The sequence below is a fragment of the Mauremys mutica genome, chromosome 10 (genome assembly GCF_020497125.1).
Source record: "Mauremys mutica isolate MM-2020 ecotype Southern chromosome 10, ASM2049712v1, whole genome shotgun sequence".
NCBI classification, from domain to species: Eukaryota; Metazoa; Chordata; order Testudines; family Geoemydidae; genus Mauremys; species Mauremys mutica.
The window spans coordinates 32104915-32121772 of record NC_059081.1 but is presented as its reverse complement, the minus strand read 5'-3'; the positions used below and the strand labels follow the sequence as shown (position 1 = coordinate 32121772).

The window sequence follows — 16858 nt, the reverse complement described above, 5'->3', positions numbered from 1 at the left end:
CTGTGTCAAAAAGGATGACATTTCACAATCACATAAGAGGAGCAAAGGCTTTGCCTTCCTCAGATGAGGGCCTTCCACTGGTAATGCTCAGCCTTGGAAAATTTCACCTTAGTGACCATTACCTGTAACTTTTCCATTGATCACTGCTCTCAGGGTGAGGTTGTGAAGGATTAGCAGTAGGGTCTCTGAGTGAGGCTCTGAGGGCTTTGAAGATTCTCACCAATGAAACGGAGGCACAGTATAGCAACAGAGTGACCTATTTTACGTAGAAGGTGAGTCAGTGTGTGCTGAAGGGGATATAGAGGAAACTCCTGGGGAAAAGTCTAATAGCTGATTAGTTCTGGGAATGAGTAGTAGGAAGGAAATGGTAAACCAATGTGGACTGGGGATGACATTTATAATGAAAAGAGGTATTGTCACTACACAGCAAAGACCATCTATTCTTCAGCTTTATTAATCATTTACACTGATTTAGCTTTAATTTTAAGAGCCTGTAATTCATTTTAATAGGAAAAATGTTCCTATAGGAACATTAGGAATTAATGTGTTGCCTTGTAGATTCCAGTTTAAAAATCACATTGCAAAATGTTTAAGTTCATATCACTAGATCAGCTGCTGCTCTTAAAGAGACTCCATTTTAATTTGGAGCAGAATTTGTTTTGTAAAATAAGCTTTTATAAAACCTAAAACCAATTGAAACATTTGCAGTTATTGTTAATAAAATCTGCTATTAAGCAAACACATTTCCCAACAGTGTGTCAAACCTAAGCTACGCAACAATAAGAATTTGAAAGTAAAACTAGCAACAAACAAAAGTGAAACTAGCATAATTGATTTCTCATTGTACATGCTAAGAGTAGTATAAGAAGTAAATAAAGAGTGTAAATAGTAGCAAATTAATTTTACTTTTTCAGTTATTTCATTAATTTAACAGCGTTACTAATAAAATAGGTAAAGAAATTTGCTTACAGTATATGGTTTTAAGATGTCACTGGCCCTTTAATTCAGTGATTGTGTGTTTCTAAGTCACTCTTTTGAACATCTGTAATTGTAAAGCATTTTGAGGTGGGTAAAGTTAGAAGAAACTGGCAGCCCCTGAAAGCAGTCTGTAGCTTTAGGAACACAACACTGCATAGACTTACATTCACTTTCTATTTGAATATAACCACTAGGACCAGAAGCAATTTCATATTTAAGAAAAAGCTTAAATTCTTCATAAATGTGTGTCTTGGGACTTTTCCCCCTGCACTCACGAGGAAAAACTCACTCTCCACTTGCCACAAACTAGTAAGTGAGGTATCGTTCTCCCCCCCCCCCAATCCAGTTTATAGTGCTGGGGTGGCCAAACTTACTGACCCTCTGAGCTGCAAGCGACAATCTTCTGAATTTTGAGAGCTGGGACACACCTGATGAGGCTTCAGCTCCACAGGAGGTACCTGCCTGGACTCGGGGCTTCAGCCCTGCTCCTGCTGAAGTCCCAAGCCCCGAGAGGCATGCCCTGCTGGGCAGAAGCCCTGAGACCTCCCTCCCTGCTGGGCAGAAGCCCCTACTCCATCACCCTGATGCAAAGCAGCGGTCCCAAGCTCTCCCGCGCCCCCCGCCCCCGGTCTGGTAGGTGGATGAGGAGATGTAGGGAGCTCCACAAGCTGCACTTTAACTGTAAAAGAGCCCGGTTTGGCCCCCCCCTTATAGTGTTTACATTCTTCATAATATAACAAGATTTTATTATCTAAATTATATACAAAGCGCACACAAAAAAGCATTGAAAATAGTTTCTATTTACTATATGTGTATATTATAATTGCCATCTAAGAGCCAAATTTTGGCCTAATACGTATATGCATGGGTGTGACTGATTTCAGTGGAAGTTGTGTGTGTATAATATAATATGAGGAAAGCAGTTGACTATGAAACTTTAAACAGAACAATTGTATCTTTCGTCAACTTACACATTAGTGTACCTTTCAAAAGAGACCGATTTAGGGAAGAGAATAGTATTATGCAAGCCTAGCTTTTAGTGCAGTATGAAAATTTTCTAAAGTTAATTCCTTTGTGCATAGCTTACAACCCTAAAAAATTGCTTTGCGTTAGTGGAAGCAGTATGCTCTAACTGCATGTATAGTGATGCTACAGTTAGAATCCCTCAGGGTTTCCATTACAAATTTAAAGGGTGGGTGTAATTTCTTTCCAATTTTGAATCATGCCTGGACAAAACTTTGGGTCAAGACTTGAACTCAAAATGTAAATCTTTCAAAAGAAATTTGATATTTTATAAAAAGAGAGAAATACAATTATTATTAGCTACAAAGGTATGCTTATAGCTGATATTTTTCTCTGCTTACAACAGCATGCCTCGCTTCCCCCACCTCCCATGACTCCTGAATAGTTTCACTCTTCTCGTGTCCTAAGTGTCCACCTCCAAATCTATATTAGAATTCACTTTTGTTCACTTTTCTTCCATCCTAATCTATTGTGACTCTTTACTGCTACCTTCCCAAGCTGTGGTGCTCTGAAGTTTTGCAGGAAAGGGGCTCTGCCTTGTGGACACACTCTACCAGGGTAAACCTTGCAATTTATGGAATTTACATATGTAACCGTAGCTCTGCCCCATGTCTATGCATATGCATTAAAATGTTCTTCAATTACAATATCGCATACTTTTTTGTAAGGGAATTCCTTTCTGGTTATATTGTGTCATATTGTGCTGTGATTTAGGCACAGGATTAGGATTCGGGAGTTCTGAAATCAGTTCCCAGCTCAGCCACTTGCTTTCTGTAGGACTATAGGCAGGTCACTTAGGGCTAGATTATTAAAAAAGTATTTAGGTGCCTAAAGATGCTGAGAGGTGCCTAGTGGTATTTCACCATGCCTTGGTTCCTAACTCCCACTGAAACTTTAATAATTTGGATTTATATGAGCTCTTTATCTGAGATTCTCGAAGTATTTCAAAAACACTGAAATTAGTAGGAATTAGTCACATAGGCACGCCTGGTGCTTAGATACGTTTAAAAATCTGGCCTGTAACCTTTGTTTTCTGTCTGTAAAATAGTGACATAATAAAAACACTTCCCTACTATGCAGGGGACTTAAGAGGATAAATCAATCTGTGTAAGGTACGCAGAGGCAAGAGTGATAAAGAAGGATTTTTTGCTATGAAATTTAATATTTCTATAGTTCTGTTGTCATTAGAAGTACAAATTTACTCTAGTTGTGAGCTCACTGTAAATAAGTGTGTGACAGTTTGTAAGATGTCACAATACCCTATAATAAATGTCGATGGGAAAAGATATGAAAAAGAGAAAGAAAAACTGGATTAACCCAACAAAAAGGCCCACTGATATGATCAAGCACAATGTTAAAATCATGCTTCAGAATAACGGAAAATGTGAAACCAGGAATTAATGGACCAAAATTGATGTATCCCATATTAGGCTTAACTGGTGGACAAAATAATGAGGGGGAAGGGTTATTTCACTCGCCACTCTCTTTTTGGCATCTTTAAAGAAAGAGACTTTAGGGGGAAAATAAGAGATCATATGGAGTCTACCGGCATGAGACTCACTATCATGGCTGCCACCCCTCCTCTCCCCTATCTCCTGGGAGCCCAGGCCATTTTAATCCTAATCCTGAGAGGTGTCCTGATCAGAACAGCCCGGAAAGAGAGATCCAGAAGACGTGCAGAGGGTATATGTATTATGAATCAGTGTCCTGCACTTAGATTGTTGGAGATTTATTATTCTGTGTATTAGAGTACGCCTAATGATCCCATGCCAAATATGGTGAAAATGGGTGTATTTAGAATACGAGTAACTGCACAGAGTTAACATGTTCAGAGTGGCAAATGTTCTGTTCGTTCTGCAATTAGTCTGTATTTCATTCTGACAATTCGCTCTGTCTTTATTTTGCAGCCGTCCATTGTACCATCCCACCCAATGGCTCCTCCTAGTCCCAGCACCACCAGCAGTAATAACAACAGCAGTAGCAGCAGCAACTCAGGTTGGGATCAATTAAGTAAAACAAACCTTTACATAAGAGGACTGCCTCCAAACACCACTGACCAGGACCTGGTAAAACTATGCCAACCGTAAGTACTACACTTAAAATTCAGTCTTTTAAAACTGCAATGTGATGCAAAATGTCAGCTTTTGAAATCAGTAGGAGCTGAGCGTGTGTGGCACCTTCAGAAGCAGAGAACAGACTAAATATATAGTAAAGACATGTATCCCAGGTTCCTGATTTAAAAACCATGGACACCCATACTCCTGACTGCTTGTTTATCTGCTGTAATCACAAAAATTTAAAAACATTTGAAAATTATCAAACAATTGTGTAGCTTGTTTTTAAAAGCATGTGATTAAGATCTTTTCCGTTAGCAACGAATGTAGCTGCACCAAGACAAACCTCTAGTGTAATAAAGCTGCACCAGTGTAAACTTGCACTGGGGCAGCTTTCACCAATTTCAAACTAGGATTTACACTAGTGCTGTATGATTGTACTAGGGGTTTGCTATAGTGCAGTTACATCAGAGCTAAAAACCGCTGTGTAGACATAACCTAAAGATTCTTTTTTCAGACAACACTGTTGAGCAAAGTTTGTATCAATGGGTTATTGTATAAATCCATTCATTTTGGGCATTTCTGAATATGGTGTGGGTGTGTAATTATGTTATTTACACTATTTTTTTTTAAATCACGTTTCTTCTCTGGAACGTATAATTCTTGACTGCTACATTGACTTTCTAAAAAATGAAAAAATGTAAAGATTCACAACACACTTGCTAGACTATTATTGAAACAAAATATTATGCCTGTAAAATTCACTGATGGAAAGTGGAAACTGAAACTTACAGGCTATCTGGTAAACAAGGAAAGCCCCTAATTTTTCATTCCTGCAAGAGTACACTTCAATAGTTTAGATGTATAAGGAACCTCTTTGAGAATCTCAAACACTGATTGAACCTCAAATAACCTTATTAATTACACAAGCTTTTGTCCCCCATTTAACAGATTAGTAAATGAGGATATGTCAAAAGACTTGTCCCTGGTCACACCTCTAGTCAGCAACACAGCCAGGAAAAGAACCCTAAGTCCTGGCTCCCAGTTTATTTGAACCATTAGATGACACTCTGGAAAAATAGGTGCTGGGCTGTTGATTTGTACTTTAGCACAACTTTTTTGCCATTCTATCTGTAATTTCATAAATTCATGTACCGTATTTTCCGCACTATAAGGCGCACCTAAGAGCCTTAAATTTTCTCAAAAATTGGCCGTGCGTCTTATAATCCGGTGCGCCTTATGTGTGCACTGAGTTCCAAAATCTGTAAAAATGTTGTTGTGCGACTTTGGTAAGCGCTTTGCTTGATTGACTGTCGGACCATTTTTCGCTGACACAGGGACGTAATACGTAAACTACGTACGCTGGCAGCGATAAACCAATCAGAGAACATTACGTAATACGTACAGTACGTACGTTTACCTTCTCCACTCCTCCGGTAGGTATACTACCGGTATGCTGCAAAACAACATTTGTTTGTCTAAGGACCCCCGAAAATGGCACCAGTGAAGAGACATGCTTACGAGGCACAATTCAAACTACAGGCTATCAGTTACGCGGTTGTAAATGGGAATAGAGCAGCTGCGAAAGAATTCAACATCAATGACTTTGATGGATTTGTGGGAGAAGATTGATTAAAAAATAATGTGAGTGTATTGTTAAATAGTAGAATAAAGTTCAACTAAACTCACTGTTTTGCTTCCGTTACCTTTTTACTACACTATGAACACCGTTACCTTTTTTTGTAGACCGTATGTTTTAGCATGCGCCTTATAATCCGGTGCGCCTTATGTATGGGTTAAGTACAGAAATAGATCCCGTAATTGAGACTGCGCCTTATAATCCGGTGCGCCTTATAGTGCGGAAAATACAGTACATTAAATCTGGAGGGGTCATATTTAGGTTTGATAGAATTTGATTTATAATTTCAATGGATAATATCTATGTTTTTAAGCATTTTTTCTATTTTTATCTATTTTAAATTTTCACAGTTGCTGTGAAATTATGGGCGGAGATATCAGCCAATAATTAATGCCAGTAGGCATTCAGATTCAAAAGGTAGAAGCTTTATAAACATTAAAACCCAAATTGTCAATATCATGTTACAATATGCAAAGTAAATATCCTTAAATGAGACTAAGTTCTCAAGCAACATTTTTCTGACTTTGTCTATAAATTTCAGTTGTTATCGATGTGAAAAAATTGTGTGCGTATGTGGTGGAATCAACCTTTACTGACACTTACAGATAAAAATAAATCTTTCCAGCCTAATCACTCATATTAGTTGATCTTGTCAATTTTTCTGGCAAGGCAGGATTGTTCTCTGTATTATGTCTTTGAATGTTCTCTTCTGTATTTCATTATCCCAGTGATGGAGCTTTCGCCACATTCTCTAAGCTGTATTCCAAAGTCTAAATGACCTCACAGTTTCCAGATTTTCAAATTATGTTCAGAAGGTACAATTTAAATACATACATGACATTTGTTCACTTCTTTATTTTTTTGAGTCCTTGTTCTCCCATATGCAAGTAGAGACTCTATTTTAAGAAGGGCTGGGTTTCCCCCCTTCTTGCTCCCTCTTATAAAAACAGGGTTCTTTGATCAATTTTGGTGCCCATATAACTGTCAATAATCTTACTGAAGTTTATTTTACTTTTTTTTCCTTAAGTAGTGTGGGTAGTGCAGGTAAGTTGATTGAAGCTTTGTTTTATACTAATTAGATCAACATATGTTATGCCAGTATTCTTGTCATTTTCACTGATGGAAATGAGTCCAGAATTAGTTATTCCAGAGACTGTACCAATCCATAGCTGCCTTTATGGCTGCTCGCTCTCAGAAGTTCTTCACACCTCCCTCATGGCATGCCTGTTTCAAGGACACCACTTGTCCTCTTCCCAAATAGTGGCTGCACAATGCTGGTGTATTTCCGTGATCTCCTCCCTCCTCAAATAGCTCATCAGCTTCCTGTTACAGGAAGGTATATTCAGTTGGATAGATCTAAATACTTACAACTCCTGTCAAAGTGCTCAGCACTTCTAAAAAATCAGGCCCAAAGATATTGAGTACCCAAAAATTGCAGCATCTAAAATAAATGGCTGTTTTTGAAAATTTTGGCATCGCTGTAAACATCAGGCTCACAGGTCCTCTCTTCTTACTGTTCTTTCTCTTTCTCTTCTGCCACATCCATATCCCTCCTAACATTGTTTACCTGCTCAGCAATAGTTCCTGCCAGCCACTACCAAATATTACTACCAGTTGTCTACCTCCTTCCAGCAGTGTTTTGTTGTGGCATTTTTGTCCCATTTCTCATAATTTTGTTCTTCTCATTTTCTTAAACAGGCAGTGTCCTTTATTCCTGTAGTCTTTATATTCACTTCAGATCAAATTATATGCAAAGATAGCATAATTAAAAATCCTGGGCTACCACGGCAAAAAGTGGTAGGGATGTGGGGTTATGGGTGGGTAAAGGGGAGAAAACAAGAATATAAAAATCTAGTAACTGTATAATAGCTCTTTCTTTCTTTCTTGACATCATATGGTCAGAAGAACTTTAGAGTTTTAGATTTTCAAAATAATTTTTTATTAAGGACTGGTTTGTTTGAAAGATATTACTATAACACTTCCAAATCTTCATGGCTGAATATTGTATCTGTGGAGCGAAAAAAAAAATTACACTTAATTTAGAAAAATGAAATTTTTATTGAGAGAAAATTACATACTTCTGGTTTGAGAAATTTTACATTTATTGCAAAAAATAAAACTTCATGCTTTCGGGATAATACTCACTGTTTCTTGTGATTATAATGAAAGAACTGGGCCACCTAACAGAAGAAAATTAGACTTATTATAGTGTATGTCCTGAAAGAATAAACTGGCTCCATTTGGACATATTCCAAACAGAAAAAGATTCTCATAAATCTTACTAAAAATGGAGCAGATAATTAATTTTGTGAAAGGAGCCATTCATAAATTATGAAATACTACAGCCTTGCACATGAAGATGACTTCTCTGAGATTTAACTCATTCTAGATACAGGTATGGTAGAAGAGGGTTTTTTTTCCCCTTTTTAAAAAAAAATGTTTTTTAAAAACAATACAGAAGCACATTCAGGATCCTCCAAGTTGAGATTGAAGGGGTTGTTGCTTCTCTTCAGTAGCTGACTGGTATCAGGAAGCACTTAATAACTTTAAACATTTTGTCATCTTGAGCAGACTTCTCTTATCTCTCTCAGAGCTTCCCCAGTTTGTGTGTGTGTGTGTGTGTGTGTGTGTGTGTGTGTGTGTATGTATTTCTGGCAATCACAGAAAAAAAATATGATCTCTTTCTGATTTTGTTCTTTGCCTCTTGAATTGGGCAAAGGTTCTGAATTATTTGCTCAATCTGTAGTTCATTATAGAATGATCTTTGGATATGTCTTCGCTACAGAACCTATTCTGGGATAACTATTCTGTACCTAGCTGCAGTTCATGAGCTGCTGGCTCTTGCCTTTTTTGTTCGCAAGACAAATGTGAGCTTGAGGCCCCTGAGGATAGACGAAGCTTCTGTGAGTTTGGTTTCTATGAGGAATTTCTCTGGTAAGAGATTCCTGTGTTAGAAGAGGAGAATGTCCTATCTCAAGTCTCCATTTCTGCTGTGGAACCAAGTGAGATTTCCAGAAGATTTTAAAATCCAAGATTTGGAACATTTGACCAAAAATCTGCATGGTTTTATTAAAACCCGTAGGCTTCTCTGCCAACATAGCCCTTTAACAACTGGAGTTGATGTTGGTTCTATCATCTGGAAACAAGACTCTCCTGATTCAGAGGCTTAGTATTAGAGGCTCACTTTTATGAATTATGGAAAGTTCCACATGCCAAATTCTCACTTTCTACAATTCTGTCTAAACTGTAGAGCCTTCCAGGAAGTAGTTGGGAGACATGGTATTTAGTTTCCAAACTGGATTTTGCAATATCCAGCTGCTCCACTGGGGCTTCCTTGCCACTTACCGATCTTATAACTGCTAAAAACTTCTTAAACAACCTTTAACATGCACTTGGTAAATGAGAAATCAAGAGAAATTCTGTTTTTGTCTTGTCTAACTCAGTTTATATTAATCCAACATAAATTACTCACACTTTATTTAAAAATTTTTATTAAACAGATATTGCCAGGCTGCTTTCAGGAAAAACAGTATTTTCATTTATTTATTTATTATAGACCATAAAATTAGTAAAAATGTGGTGTGTTTGATTTGATTAACTGAAAACAGATTTTTATGTGTATTCAGACCTTTCCTTGAAGTGTTTACAACAAAACACTGCATCATTGTGCTGTCACATAAAAGCCACAAAGTGAAACTGATTGTCTGTTTTCTTTGTTCAGACTGAGTCAAATACAAAATAAACCAGGAGTGAAATCCTTGACCATTAAAGTCAGGGGCAAAGCTGCCATTGATGCTAAAGGAATCAAGATCTTACCTTAGATCCTTAAATGTTGGTTGTTCTTATAATTCAAGATGTTATTAGAAACACCTGTAATAATTTTAACTGGACAATTTCCCTTTATAGGATGGAATTCACTCTCTTACAAGAAGGCCCACGCAAAGTCCCCTGAGCTGTCAAACTCCAGGGATAGTCTTGAGCAAGGTGTGTGAGTGCAGAGTCCACAGTATACCTGCATGTTGCAGAAGTGGTTTCCCCTCTGGCTCACAGCTGTTAATAGATGTGTGGTGAGTAGGTTAGGAAGTGGCCTAATAGATGCACTCTTCGGCAGATCCAGGATCTAGAAACCTGGTGTGGAAGGATTAATCTGTAGTCTCATAGCCTGCCTTGATCCTACGAGCTGAATTCCATCCACAAACTCCTACTTAATTCTTTGTGCTATGCCCATTTCTTCAGGCCTCGTGGAGAGAGGAGTTAATTTTGTCCATAAAATAAACAGTTACACATAATTTATTATGCTATATATAGATGTTTTAAGCGTCCAAATAAACTACAGTTAGAGCACTAGCTACATGTCATGCATACCGATTTTTATTTTGCTTTCCAAAACAGCTTTGCACATTATACTGTAATATTGAAAAGTTATATTCAATTGGGATTATTTTATAGCAAAATAACCAATCTTTAAATATAATTAATCAGAGTATTTAAGTCACTGTACAGATTCTTCTATAAAATTGCATATGTGGTTCTGGTGGTATAAAGACTGTTTTTCTTCTCATGGCTTCATTCAGTAAGTTCAGTTCTGGCATTGAGGAGCTGGCAGTGATGAACATGAAGGGTGGTTTTTATTTTGATTACATTCTTTTGGGAAGTTGCTATAGAAAGCTCTTCTCTAACTACAGAACGGTAGAGCTTGTTGTTCTATTTGCAGTGAGGCACTATAGTATATATGTAAATTGTATTCATTTATGCACCACTTTAAATAATGCCTTGATGATTTTTTGAGAAGTATGGTATTTTTATTTTTTTTTTTGGCCAATATTTTCCCCACTATAGAAATCTGCTATTCCCTACCTCCTTTCCTCTGGCCCTTTTAACAACATACCAGTAGGAGCAGCTTGTCCTCTTCCTGCCAGATTGAAACAGCGTATTGTACTTTTTGTGAAGGTGGATCGCCTGGGAATGCAGATATTTTCAGATGGTATTAGTGGCATTTCCATTGAAAATGAAAAACCTACATTTCTGAATAGGTCATTTAAACACAAGCCTACTATTCCAATCATGCAATGTAAAAGCAAAAACATCTGGTCTGCTAGGGGCAGAAATATTGAAAAAGTAAAATGTTTATCATGTTTATTAGGGTAGTGCCTAGGGGTCATCTGGGAACAGGGTCCCATTGTGCTAGGCACCTGTGAAAATCTGCAATAGACTGCTCCTGCCCCCAAGAGTTTACAATATAAATAGACGATACAGATGGAGGGCAGAGGAAATGAATGTAACATACAAACAGCGTGATCAATGTGATGGCTGGCAAATGTTGTCATGTTTTCAGTATATAGGGTGGTTGGGGTGATGTTACGTTAGGAGGATATTAGTTAAGTGGAAAGACAAAGGAAGGGGGGAAACAGGAGGAGTTGGAGCAAACAGCCAATCAGCCCAGGCGAGAGAATGCTCACAGTGAAAACTGCAGAAAGCAGTGATGATATCATGAGTCTCTGTCTGTCCCTACATGAACTGTTTTTGCAGCTGTTCTGCTGTCTTCAGTTTCTGGCTGGCTCCTTCCTGCAGTTTCTTTCCCCAATCCCATATGGCTGGGAGTGCCACATAGGTTCTCATGCCCTGGAATGGATCTCCACTGCACAGTTCTGGGATTACAGGGGTGGTACCATCTGGATCTCATTTTATTCCCTCTCCTTCAGTGCAGAAGTAGCTGGTGGAAGTGCGCTGTGCTGGTTTTTGTACTACAGAATACATTATATGGGGCTTGTATAGCTTTTATTTGGGCGCTGTTATGCAAGCTCACTACTTACAGTTTACAGTTAATGTATGAGGATCTGAAATTGCAAACTTTTACTCATACCAGCAGTCACACTGACTTGAGTGAGACTACTGATGGGATTACGGTCCACTCATGTGAGCCAGAGCTTGCAGGATTCAGCCCGTAATTGGTAACTTGCTCTGACATGTACTCTAGGTGCTTTCAAGCATCTCAGTGTGAACCGTGCCTTACCACTTGTGACCTTTATGCCCAATCCACATGGTTGCTCAGCCCTTCATCCTCCTCTTTCTTTTTGCCTACAGTTTACCTGCCACTCTCCTCTGCGGTGTTGCATCATCTTCAGCAGGAAGATCTGAAAGGTCCCAGGTCCTCTTCTGCTGCCATTATATCAGAGGTCCCCAAACTCTGGAGGGTGCAGAGGAGTGTTCAAGGGGGTGTGGCAGGCCCAGGCTGCAGCTCTGCGCCCAGCCACTTGCTAGGGTGCGGGGGGGGGGGGAGGGGCTGACCCTGAAAAGTCTGCGGACCACTGCATTACATCACTAATTCAGGATGGGGGTACAGAGAGTAATGCAGCAGACCACCTTCCTCCTCATTGATGCTCCATAATCCCAGGAAGAGCATTTAACTATTGCTGCTGAACTTAAATTTCTTCTATTCCAGTGCAGCCTAAATCACCAGGCCAGACCAGTTTAGGTATGTTCAGTTCCAAGCCTGGTTGGTAGCACTGCATCGCTTACATCAAATTGTTCACAAACTAGTTTAATATATTTTTAAACCATTTTTGCTCTGGATAGCTTCACTTAGGACTTCCTCCTTATTATGTTGTTGTTGTAGTGAATATTATGTAGATGTTTAATTGGATTACAACTAGGAAAGCAGCTGGTTTAAGATAATAAAATTAGTGATATAATTACCACTGCAGACCATTGTTCTGTTCCAGGATGGTCAGAACATTGAAACACAATCTTGTAATGGTTGACCTTGTTTTACATGTACATGGGAAAACATAAATCTTGTAGAGTTTTTATTTTAAGCATTTGTTTCAGCAAAAAAGTAGCTGCACAACTTTAAAAATTGAGCATTGTGGCAGAGAGGTAACTAAAACTGTTTTCCTGGAAGGAGCCTGTTCATATTGAAATGATAGAATCAGATTTGGTAGACAGCTTTGTTTTCACAATCTAAGATTTTTGTTGACTAGTTTTAATATTTTTTTGTTTTGGTCAAGAGCATCCAAAAATGTGCAAAAAGAAATATTAATATAATTTTATAACTGAAACTTGTCATGTGACCAGCCATTTGACGTGCTTGTGCTTCACTGTTCTTTGCTGCTATGTGATTATGACCTCTGATTGGGTTGTCATTTGTCTGCTCTGATCGTTTACGTTCAGTATTGATGTGATGTGAATTAGAGTTTTAAGATTTACTGTAGGAGGGAGCTGCTGCCACTCCAGTCAGTTAAGATCAGCACAGACATCTTTTTTTTTTTTCTTTTTTTTTTTAAACAGTGAAGTTCATTAGGAGATAGATGTGGTTGGGATATAGTGAACAGCTTTACCAATTCTGTTTTTGTTTTTAACTCATTCAGAAAGGTGTTCTCTCTGATCACAATCTTTAAAGAACCTTGTATATCTCATTCAGATTTTTAATGGTTATACAGTTCAAGGAAATGGGGGAATTAAAAGCTAAATTCACAAAAGTATTTTCTCTGAGTATCTTCCCGTCCTGTAAATTCTCCTGTATTCCTTTTTCTCCACTTAGTTATTCACTCCTTTCCTTTTGGTCTAGAGACTATAATGACAGAGTTTCTTGAGCCAAGCTTCTTTTTGTTAAGTTAAATAGATAAAGGAGTGACTCGATTAGTCTGAGTATCTACATGGGAAACAAATATTTAATAAAGGGATTTTCAGTCTAGCCGAGAAAGTTGTAACACCATTCAGTGGTTGGAAGTTAAAGCTTGATGAATTCAGACTGGAAATAAGGTGTACATTTTTAACATCAATTTACCAAGGGTTGTGGTGGATTCTCCATTACTGACAACTTTTAAGTCCAGATTGTATTTTTTTCTAAAAGATACTCTTTAGGAATTATTTTGGGGAAGTTCTGTGGTCTGTGTCATACAGGAAGTCAGGCTAGATGATCACAGTGGTCCCTTCTGGTCTTGTAATATATGAATCTAGGTGTGTCTGTATCTCATAGTTGCAGTGAAACTTTCAATTCGTTTTGCATTATAATTAAACAGAATAGTGAAATATGTTGTGTGGGGGGGAGAGGTTTTTAAAACATTCTTAAGAGATTTTTATTTATTTTATTGATTGATTGATTGCAAACATCTCTGGACAAGAAATGAGTAACATCCTGTTTATAGAAGAGTTTTATTCTACTTTTTACTTGGGGGGGGGGGGAGAATAGAACTCCACAGTACATGACTGTGATGTTCAGTTATACTGTCTGGTACCAGCAGCTACTCTGTGTTCCTTCTTCAAGGACTGCTGCTGTTGGCCTTATATAACACAGAGTCTACAACACATAGCTCTCTTAATTGTGCCTTCTCCACTTGCTCTGGCACTTCACCCGTCTGTTTTCTAAAACTAGTATTTCATTCATTCTGTCTGTTGGTGGTTGCCACTGATTCTCACCTGAGTTTAGTTGAAAAAAGAAGGGACCTCATTTCTATAGGAGCCTTGTTGTCATTTTTAATAAACAGGCCCAAGACTGATGGGAGACGGAGACTGAAATGCCTTTATCCCTGACGGGTTATCTTTTCAGGTCAGCGTAGAGACATTTGTGAATAATGGCGTTTGGGTGGCATATCATGGGAATTGTGCTTGGCATAAGGTGTTAATGTTGTCTTAAGTGGTAATTTCCGTGACGTGGTGATTTGCTAGTACACTTGAGCAAATTTAACTGTAACAAACAAAGCTTCTTGTGTGGGTTCTAATGAGTGGCTGGACTGACATTGCACAGACGAAGGAAGACGCGGTCCCCTCTCCTAAGTGTTTACATATTAACTGGACAGAAAGTAAAGTTGAAAGATGTTTATAGTGCATGATCAAATAAGGGCCCATTCTCAAAGTAATCTTGATGGGTGCATGGTTTTTTTAAATTCTAGATTCATATCTTCTAGTGGATTATTATTGAAAGGCTTTGTGTGTTTTTAGGGGGAGCTTGAAGGAGGACCCGGAAGGGAAGAGAGAGTTGTCATTTCACGCCTGATCCTTTGAGGTGCTGTGCACCTCCTGAGAGGCTTTTGTGTTTAAAGCAAAAGCAGGTAAAATCTTAACTTAATAGAGCGACCATTGTAAACTCCATCTTCATTGTGGTGATTAAATTTCTTCTAGATGTAAGAATAAGTCAAATAATAATTTTGACAGCCTGAGTCAGAATTTCCTTTGATGGCAACAGCACATTGGCAACCCTGGGTCCAGTTGTTCCCACCCTTCAGCGATATCCACATGTGGATGAGTCATCATGCACAGCTTGTTCTTTGCTCACAGAAGTGGGAGTCAGCCACTTCCTCAGCACTCCACTCCAGGCCGCATCCCATGGAAAGTCATCTGTGGGGTCAGGGTTCTGATGCAGGGTGAGGCATGGACTATGGGAGAGGAATTCACTCTTTATGTTTCAAAGTCAGCTGCTGGTGAAGGAAGCACTGGCTACAGTGGTCTGCAGCCACTCAGCTGAGGATCTCAAGTAGGAGAGAATTGATATTGAGAACTGCACATGCTATGGGATCCACAGGCTTTCATTCTGTGGAGGGGCAATCCTTCTCCCCTACAGAAGAGCTTAGGGAAAAATCTGCGAGGAGCAGCTTATGATATATTTTTCCCCAGGGACCCTTCTTGGAGGTTTTTCCGTGGCAGGGTGTGGTCTGGCCTCATGTGGGATATGGGAACATGATCCTAAGTAAGTAGCAGCAATGTAGGCTACTATAAATGTTAACAAGCATTAAAACAATCAGTTTAGCTGGCTCCGGACAGCTGATTCCAAAAACTGTCACTTCTCCATAAGCTATCCAGCATGATCCGAAGATTCAGACACAGTCATTTTCAGCTACAGACACTCTCTTCAAAAGTGCTTCACAGCTTGGACTCTGAGTTGGATTCTCCCCACATGAACTTTCAGACTGCTATCTTGACAACAATAGGGGCAGTTTTCTGTAAAGAAAAGGAGGTCACATATGAGAACAAGATTTTAAAATCAAATACAGCTTAGGCTCCAATGCAGTTTCACTTAAGTCTTTGAAACAATAGTTGTCTTGTTACCCACATTGTAAAAGGCTCATTCTACTAAAGTCTGAACGATGTAATGTTAAAATTATCCAGCCCTGTGAAGGAGAAAAGTGAACAGTTTTCTCTTGTCACATTCTAAGACCAATTATTTGTATTGGTAACATTTTATTAGGGGGATTTTAATGCAGCATTGCTAATGTTCAGCACGCTCGGTAGGTTTGATAAAATAACCCTATGCCCAAATCATAAGCAAAATGAAAAATTAATTATTGGAATGTTTTTTGCATTTAAAAAGAACAGCAAATGTAAATAAATGAGCAAATTCAGGCCCTGCCAGCTCTGACTGTCCTTTGTTACTGAGGAAGTGGAAAGAAAACTGTAAATTATCTTCAAAGTATGGTATAAAATGTTAACCCAGAGCTTGAAATCTTTCCCACAAACCCTACCATTCTATCTTGTAATGACATTCAAAACAGTGCCTCTTGCATTGGTGTAATTTAAACAACTCCTGACGCAAATCAAAGCTATAGAATTCCCCCCCCCTCTGGAATGTAGCTAACACCCTGCCATTTAAAATATTAATGCTTGCAAACAGATATACAGTACAGAGAAAAAAATTAATTGGAATGCCAAATGTTACAGAACAGGAAATGTAAAAGAATCATTTGTGATGATGATAAAATGAAACAGCTGATTTTGGAGACTGTTCTTGTAACCTTTACTCACACAAACAGTTTCACTGAAGTAAGTGGGGCAGCTCATGTGAGTAAGGGGTACTTGTGCAATGGGTTGCAGGATCATGACTTTAGTAACAAAAATAAATTGCCATGTGTGTTCTGCACTTTTATCCTGTTGTTTCCATGTCCTCTCTTTCATCTAGTTTAGAATCCAACTCCATTTTTCCCAGAGAAAAAGCTTTGAAATACACTGATTTGCTGAGATCAGATCCTCTGCAAAATATTTATCTTGTTCTTTCGCTTGTTTTTAATTTAAGTTGGTACCAAAAGTTCCCTCTTAACCTCTCATATTAGAACGACACTGGCATATATTTTGGGCAAAGAATTGTGACCTTTTTATTCTGAAGAATGTTAATTTTTTGTATCTTATGTGTATAGAAAGACATGCTGCTTTAAAATACATTGTAGTTAATGAT

At 38.4% G+C, this 16858-nt stretch overlaps 1 protein-coding gene across 3 annotated transcripts in view; it reads left to right on the top strand.

Moving 5' to 3' along the window:
- The window catches only part of RBMS1 (RNA binding motif single stranded interacting protein 1), a 198684-nt gene that overhangs the window by 103248 nt on the left and 78578 nt on the right, over positions 1–16858 (top strand). For all 3 annotated transcript variants that reach the window (XM_045032038.1, XM_045032039.1, XM_045032040.1), the window contains exon 2: positions 3909–4084. In XM_045032038.1, the coding sequence (XP_044887973.1) occupies positions 3909–4084 (176 nt within the window). The remainder of the gene's footprint in view (positions 1–3908; positions 4085–16858) is intronic.